The following is an 8,736-nucleotide window of genomic DNA, read 5'->3' as shown; positions in this document are numbered from 1 at the left end:
AATTAGTCATTATTTCATCTTAAATGCTTTTGGGTTCACACCCTACACACCCCAGACTATTCATACTATGGCACAAAATGGAATCTCTAGTGAAGAAAGTCTTTTGTTGATTAAAAAAACAGAAATTTACATAGCTAAAATTGGACAATTTATGTTGAATTTAAGTATTATTGAATCTAACTGTATGTATATGTAGGTATACATGCTTATATATACACAGATTTTACATATATATAGTGTGTTTGACACATAATCATATGTGTGTATGTGCATGTGTGTGTGTACAGAAATTGTATCATAAAGTTTTTTAAAAGATTGTTTATCTTGTTCCTCTTTTTTATACCCATGATGAATTTGGAGTAAATGTTATCACTTAATCTGGTCATTTTACCCTTAATTTGGATTTGAATGCTATAGCATGTAATGACATAGCTTGTGGGAGCCTAGAGCAAAATGGGTCATGTAAAAAGGAAGGAAGACTAAAATCAAAGTAAAAATATGGCCTTCGTTTAAAAGCTTTCTTTTGATGATACACGAAGAATGCACATTTAAAAAGTTGTAATAATTATTCACTTTCTTTTGATGCGTTGTTTTTTAGAAAAACCAAGCCCACCTGAAAAACTTGGAGTAACAAGTACATCCAAAGACAGTGTTTCCCTGACCTGGCTGAAGCCTGAACATGATGGCGGAAGCAGAATTGTACACTATGTCGTTGAAGCACTAGAAAAAGGACAGAAAAACTGGGTTAAATGTGCAGTGGCAAAGTCAACCCATCACGTTGTTTCTGGTCTGAGGGAGAATTCTGAATACTTTTTCCGGGTGTTTGCTGAAAATCAAGCTGGCCTGAGTGACCCGAGAGAGCTTCTGCTTCCTGTTCTTATTAAGGAGCAACTAGGTATGTCTAATTTTGTGTAGAAGCAAAATTTGAAATTATTTGCATTGATTTATGTTAATTTTCAGAAACCCTTTTTCACTTTCACTTTCTATACTCATTTTTCAGAACCACCTGAAGTTGATATGAAGAATTTCCCAAGTCACACCGTATATGTTAGAGCTGGTTCAAACCTTAAAGTTGACATTCCAATTTCTGGAAAACCACTTCCCAAAGTCACCTTATCAAGAGATGGTGTCCCCCTGAAGGCAACCATGAGATTTAATACCGAAATTACTGCTGAGAACCTGACCATCAATCTCAAAGAAAGTGTTACAGCTGATGCTGGGAGATATGAGATCACTGCTGCCAACTCCAGTGGTACAACCAAAGCTTTCATTAACATTGTTGTGCTGGACAGGCCTGGTCCTCCAACTGGCCCTGTCGTTATTAGTGATATAACTGAAGAAAGTGTGACTCTCAAGTGGGAGCCACCTAAGTATGACGGTGGAAGTCAAGTTACCAACTACATTCTACTTAAAAGAGAAACAAGTACTGCAGTATGGACTGAAGTGTCTGCAACAGTTGCAAGAACCATGATGAAAGTCATGAAACTGACCACAGGAGAAGAATACCAATTCCGCATCAAGGCAGAAAACCGCTTTGGCATCAGTGATCACATAGATTCAGCTTGTGTGACTGTCAAACTACCATACAGTAAGTTGTCCAACTTTTCAAAGATCCAGGTTTTCTTTGACCATAAATGTGTTATTGTCTGTACTAATCTATAGGACTTCTCTCTTTTGTAGCAACGCCTGGACCACCATCTACACCATGGGTCACTAATGTTACTCGAGAAAGCATCACTGTGGGCTGGCATGAACCAGTGTCAAATGGAGGCAGTGCAGTCATAGGCTATCACCTGGAAATGAAAGACAGAAACAGTATTTTATGGCAAAAAGCCAACAAACTGGTCATCCGCACAACTCACTTCAAAGTCACAACAATCAGTGCTGGACTTATTTATGAATTCAGGGTGTATGCAGAAAATGCTGCTGGAGTTGGAAAACCCAGCCATCCCTCTGAACCAGTCTTGGCAATTGATGCTTGTGGTATGTATTTGTCACGGGAAGGGAAGTTCTCATACAAAAATGCAAACCTTACTTCTGCGAAGCCAGATATTATAAGTGCCGCTAATCTGCTTCTCTTATTACCACAGAACCCCCAAGAAATGTTCGTATCACTGATATTTCAAAGAACTCTGTCAGCCTTTCGTGGCAACAACCAGCTTTTGATGGAGGTAGCAAGATTACAGGCTACATTGTTGAAAGACGTGACCTTCCAGATGGCAGATGGACCAAGGCCAGCTTCACCAATGTTACTGAAACTCAATTCACCATCTCTGGCTTGACTCAGAATTCCCAGTATGAATTCCGTGTCTTTGCTAGGAATGCTGTTGGTTCCATTAGCAATCCATCTGAGGTTGTAGGGCCCATTACTTGCATCGATTCTTATGGTAAGCATGCTTAGCACTTTGAATCACAATAGCTGTTTAACTCAGTATTTCTCCATACCTTTTCCTGGTTCTGATCTATAGAATAACTTTTATTCTGTGCCTTAATGAGGTTTTTGGAAGAACTTATGAACTAGCTGGGAGTCTGAGGAAAATTCCTTAAATACCTTTCCAGCCCTCTTGACTGTAAAGTGAGAGATTTAGACCTCAGGATATCTATGGGCCTTTCCAACTTCAACCTTTTATGATTGTTTGATTGTATGAGTTGGTGCTTTCATTCTATTTTAAATTATCAGAGTCAATAATTAAACCATGGTTGAGTTCCTACAGAATATTGCTCTTAAATAAGCCACAGACTAAACAGAGACTTCGTTTTTGTTTTTTTGTTTGTTTGTTTTTGTTTTTGAGACAGAGTCTCACTCTGTCGCCCAGGCTGGAGTGCAGTGGTACGGTCTTGGCTCACTGCAACCTCCACCTCCTGGGCTAAAATGATTCTCGTGCCTCAGCCACCTGAGTAGCTGGGATTACAGGCATGCCCCACCACACCCAGCTAATTTTTTGTATTTTTAATAGGGACGGAGTTTCACCATGTTGGCCAGGCTGGTCTCAACCTCCTGACTTAAGGTACTCCACCCACCTCGGCCTCCCAAAGTGTTGGGATTACAGGTGTGAGCCACCACACCTGGCCTAAACACAGACTTTGATGATGATAGTATTAGCAGCAGCTAACATTTATTAATTTTCATGAATTCTTTCCCTTAGTTCTCATAGCCCTCATATTAGCCATCTTATAGAAGGGAAAACGAGGCTGAGAGTGCTTCTGTAACTTCCCTGTTAGGGATGGAGTGGGAATTCAAACAGACAGACTTCAGAGCCCTCTCTATCATGGTTAGTCCAAAATGCATATTCTTCACCATTCTGGAAAACAAGTGGCACATTCAACTCAACAATGTTCTGAAAATTAAAATGTCATGAGAGTCAGGTATCCTATGACACTTTTCCTAAAAGATCTCCAATTGCTAAGAGAAAATTGAGCCACTATAGTGTCTGGGCAAAAGTATCCACTCCCATCTTCATGCTGAGAATCTCAGGGCTATTCTTTATTTATGAATCAGGCTTTGTGGATACTGCATCAGTGTTTATGAGAGTATGAAGCAAGTCAAATTTAGTTCTCTTTCTTGATAATTCCAAACAACATGGCAGAAAATCTGTCCAGTGATTATGTAGTTCTGTGGGTAGAGAATTCAGACTTTAGGGGTCTGACATGAATCATCCACACTTGGATATCAGTGAACTGGGAAGGAAAAAGAAAAAGAATAGGAAGTGCTTAGAAGAAAAGGAAAAAAAAGCTAAAGTGAAAGAAAATGTTTAACAGCTTCTTCCATGATGTTCTCACTACCATATCCCATTTCATCACTAGAATAAAGCAACTAATGGACTTTAAAACACATGTAAAAGGTGCTTAAATCCCTGCACAACTCACAGTCTTTCTACCCCATCTGAGATAGAAGAGTGGCCTATAAATTTTTAACTTTTAAATAATAATTGCATAGAATTATAATGACGGGGTGTGTGTATAATTTAATAACAGCCAATGACCTTACTTTAAGGTTGGTGCAACTATTTTTTTCCATCCTTATAATATTTTAAATATTTCTCATCTGTTTTTCTTGCAGGTGGTCCTGTAATTGATTTGCCTCTAGAATATACAGAAGTTGTCAAATACAGAGCAGGTACATCTGTGAGGCTCAGAGCTGGCATTTCTGGGAAACCTGCGCCTACAATTGAGTGGTATAAAGATGATAAAGAATTACAAACCAATGCACTGGTTTGTGTCGAAAATACCACGGACCTCGCATCTATACTCATCAAAGATGCCGATCGCCTTAATAGTGGATGCTATGAATTAAAACTAAGGAATGCCATGGGCTCAGCCTCAGCCACCATCAGAGTACAGATCCTTGGTAGGCGCTGAATACAGACCACTGTCATATTACATTTGCCTAAAGCTTAGTAATTTTGAGTAAGTAGGCTTTTAAACAGTACTAACATTGTGTTTTGTCCTTTCATTGATAGACAAACCAGGCCCACCTGGTGGACCAATTGAATTTAAGACTGTAACTGCTGAAAAGATCACCATTCTCTGGCGGCCTCCAGCTGATGATGGTGGTGCAAAAATCACTCACTACATTGTGGAAAAGCGTGAGACAAGCCGCGTTGTGTGGTCTATGGTGTCTGAACATTTGGAAGAGTGCATCATTACAACCACCAAAATTATCAAAGGAAATGAATATATCTTCCGGGTCCGAGCCGTCAACAAATATGGAATTGGCGAGCCACTGGAATCTGATTCCGTTGTAGCCAAGAATGCATTTGGTGAGACATGATTTCATTAGAAAACTGAAATGTGAAAAATTTAAAAACAAACTGTGCTAACCTCTGCATATGCTTTAATTTTCTTTTGTATAACACCTGTCTCATTAACATCCTTTTCACAAGGTGAAAAATATAAAAAATAAAATTAATATTCTTGGAAAGAATGTGAACATCAAAGGTACAATTTATCAGTAATGTTGATTCTTGTACCTTGTTTTCCTTTCCTTTCTAAATAGTCACACCTGGGCCACCAGGCATACCAGAAGTGACAAAGATTACCAAGAATTCGATGACTGTTGTATGGAGCAGGCCAATTGCAGATGGTGGTAGTGATATAAGTGGCTATTTCCTTGAAAAACGAGATAAGAAGAGTCTAGGATGGTTTAAAGTACTAAAAGAGACTATCCGTGACACCAGACAAAAAGTAACAGGACTCACAGAAAACAGTGACTATCAATACAGAGTTTGTGCTGTAAACGCTGCTGGACAAGGTCCATTTTCTGAACCATCTGAATTCTACAAAGCTGCTGATCCTATTGGTAAGTGCTCGTACCTGCAGCATCTTCACCTGTGTCTTCTAAATTCGCCTGTGTGACTAAATTATACATGATTGTGTAATTATTTTATTGTGAATGGCCATTCCAGATCCTCCAGGTCCACCTGCTAAGATAAGAATTGCAGATTCAACCAAGTCATCCATTACCCTTGGCTGGAGTAAGCCTGTCTATGATGGGGGCAGTGCTGTTACTGGGTATGTTGTTGAGATGAGACAAGGAGAGGAAGAGGAATGGACTGTTGTCTCTACCAAAGGAGAGGTCAGAACTACAGAATATGTGGTATCCAACCTGAAACCTGGAGTCAATTACTACTTCCGGGTATCTGCTGTAAACTGTGCTGGACAAGGAGAACCTATAGAAATGACTGAACCTGTACAAGCTAAAGATATACTTGGTATGTACCTACTGGTGTGATTATGTTTTTTTATAAGCATACTTCCAGGAAATCACTTGTTTTTTACTTTTAAAATTCACTGTATATATCCATTTTATGCCTACAGAGGCACCAGAGATTGACCTGGATGTGGCTCTCAGAACTTCTGTTATTGCCAAAGCTGGTGAAGATGTACAAGTGTTGATTCCCTTTAAAGGTAGACCTCCACCTACTGTCACATGGAGAAAAGATGAGAAGAATCTTGGCAGTGATGCCAGATACAGCATTGAAAACACTGACTCATCTTCATTACTCACCATTCCTCAAGTTACTCGCAATGATACAGGAAAATATATTCTCACAATAGAAAACGGAGTTGGTGAACCTAAGTCTTCAACTGTGAGTGTTAAAGTGCTTGACACACCAGCTGCCTGCCAGAAACTACAGGTTAAACATGTTTCTCGAGGCACAGTCACTTTGCTCTGGGATCCGCCTCTCATCGATGGAGGATCTCCAATAATTAATTACATAATTGAAAAGAGAGATGCCACCAAGAGAACATGGTCTGTCGTGTCACACAAATGTTCTAGCACATCCTTCAAGCTAACAGAGTTGTCAGAGAAGACTCCATTCTTCTTCAGAGTTCTTGCAGAAAATGAAATTGGAATTGGGGAACCCTGTGAAACTACGGAGCCAGTGAAGGCTGCTGAAGTACCAGCTCCTATACGTGATCTCTCAATGAAAGACTCAACAAAGACATCTGTCATCCTTAGCTGGACCAAACCTGACTTTGATGGTGGTAGCGTCATCACAGAATATGTTGTAGAAAGGAAAGGTAAAGGTGAACAGACATGGTCCCACGCTGGCATAAGTAAGACATGTGAAATTGAGGTTAGCCAACTTAAGGAGCAGTCAGTCCTGGAGTTCAGAGTGTTTGCCAAAAATGAGAAAGGACTGAGTGATCCTGTCACTATTGGGCCAATTACAGTGAAAGAACTTATTATTACGCCTGAAGTTGACCTGTCAGATATCCCTGGGGCACAAGTCACTGTGAGAATTGGGCACAATGTGCACCTTGAATTACCTTATAAAGGAAAGCCCAAACCATCCATCAGTTGGCTGAAAGATGGCTTGCCACTGAAAGAAAGTGAATTTGTTCGTTTCAGTAAAACCGAAAACAAAATTACTCTGAGTATTAAGAATGCCAAGAAGGAGCATGGAGGAAAATACACTGTTATTCTTGATAATGCAGTGTGTAGAAATGCAGTCCCCATTACAGTCATCACCCTTGGCCCACCATCAAAGCCCAAAGGACCCATTCGATTTGATGAAATCAAGGCTGATAGTGTCATCCTGTCATGGGATGTACCTGAAGATGATGGAGGAGGAGAAATTACTTGTTACAGCATCGAGAAGCGGGAAACTTCACAAACGAATTGGAAGATGGTGTGTTCAAGTGTTGCCAGGACGACTTTCAAAGTTCCTAATCTAGTCAAAGACGCTGAATACCAGTTTAGAGTGAGGGCAGAAAACAGATATGGAGTCAGCCAACCACTTGTCTCAAACATTATTGTGGCAAAACACCAGTTCAGGATTCCTGGTCCCCCAGGAAAGCCAGTTATATACAATGTGACTTCTGATGGCATGTCACTAACTTGGGATGCTCCAGTTTATGATGGTGGTTCAGAAGTTACTGGATTCCACGTTGAAAAGAAAGAAAGAAATAGCATCCTCTGGCAAAAAGTTAATACATCACCAATCTCTGGAAGAGAATATAGAGCTACTGGACTGGTGGAAGGTCTGGATTACCAATTCCGTGTATATGCTGAAAATTCTGCTGGCCTAAGCTCACCTAGTGACCCAAGCAAATTTACCTTAGCTGTTTCTCCAGTAGGTAAGTGATTATTATTCAAATACATTTAGTTTAGCAATTGAACATATTAGAAACAAATATATCAAAGAATGCTTTTCTTCTCTGTATCACCTTCTTACATATCTTCTTGTCACTAGAGAACTGGTGATGTAAAGCAAGAGGAATGATTTTAAATCAGTCTAATAAACTAATTTGAAGTTATTTTAAAGACTGTGAAATGGAAAGTTGAAATTAATGACCAAAATGAGTTTGGGAGATTGAATAAATTATTTATTATAAAAATTTTATTTATTAAAATTATTGAATAATTTTATTTTTCCTCCATGGATGATTAAGACCTGATTACAAATGTAATGATGCATTTACCTTCCTTATAATATTTTAGACCCACCTGGCACTCCTGACTACATTGATGTCACCCGGGAAACCATCACACTTAAATGGAACCCACCATTGCGTGATGGAGGCAGTAAGATTGTGGCCTATAGCATTGAGAAACGGCAAGGAAATGAACGCTGGGTGAGATGCAACTTTACTGACGTCAGTGAATGTCAGTACACAGTTACAGGACTCAGTCCTGGGGATCGCTATGAGTTCAGAATAATTGCAAGAAATGCTGTTGGAACTATAAGCCCGCCCTCACAGTCTTCTGGCATTATTATGACAAGAGATGAAAATGGTAAGCATTTACAACTTATTTCCAATGAGACTAAGCGCATTCACATTTTTAAAAAACACATTTGGCCTCTGGCCTGTAAAATGGGAACAGAAACAAATTACCCAAGGTTGCTAAGTGAATGAATTATGTCTTTCTACCTTTCAGATGAAAAGAGAAAAAAGTAATTGGCATCAATTATTTTTACCATGTCTGTTATTTCACTCCATTCCCACGTAAAGAGCATGCAGAAAGTTGGAATGAGTTTTTAGCTTTGTAATTTTTGCCACTTACAGTAAATAAAGAAAAAAGGTTCTCGAGGATAACTGTCCATCTTTGCTGAAGTTATTAAAAGACAACATACATCCAACAATACAATCATCCCCTTGTTTGAATGCAGCTAATGGCCTCTTAAAAGAACTTGTTTGTGCAGCAGTATTAGGAAGTAAATGATCTGTAAATGTTTCACTTTTCTTTTTACAAACAGCAATGCAAAATTAAAAATATGACAGGCATTG

The 8,736-nt window shown here is 39.3% G+C and overlaps 1 protein-coding gene across 1 annotated transcript in view; it reads left to right on the top strand.

Annotated features, from left to right (window-relative positions):
* Nucleotides 1-8,736, top strand: part of TTN (titin) — a 273,017-nt gene that overhangs the window by 238,861 nt on the left and 25,420 nt on the right. Inside the window, exons 277-286 of the mRNA XM_011944051.1 lie at nt 599-895; nt 1,001-1,588; nt 1,681-1,983; nt 2,091-2,387; nt 4,061-4,348; nt 4,461-4,760; nt 4,997-5,299; nt 5,406-5,711; nt 5,818-7,584; nt 7,949-8,242. Of these exons, the coding sequence (XP_011799441.1) occupies nt 599-895; nt 1,001-1,588; nt 1,681-1,983; nt 2,091-2,387; nt 4,061-4,348; nt 4,461-4,760; nt 4,997-5,299; nt 5,406-5,711; nt 5,818-7,584; nt 7,949-8,242 (4,743 nt within the window). The remainder of the gene's footprint in view (nt 1-598; nt 896-1,000; nt 1,589-1,680; nt 1,984-2,090; nt 2,388-4,060; nt 4,349-4,460; nt 4,761-4,996; nt 5,300-5,405; nt 5,712-5,817; nt 7,585-7,948; nt 8,243-8,736) is intronic.

Source organism: Colobus angolensis, unplaced genomic scaffold, assembly GCF_000951035.1.
Source record: "Colobus angolensis palliatus isolate OR3802 unplaced genomic scaffold, Cang.pa_1.0 Scaffold224, whole genome shotgun sequence".
NCBI lineage: Eukaryota > Metazoa > Chordata > Mammalia > Primates > Cercopithecidae > Colobus > Colobus angolensis.
This window is presented reverse-complemented; position numbering and strand designations above follow the sequence as displayed.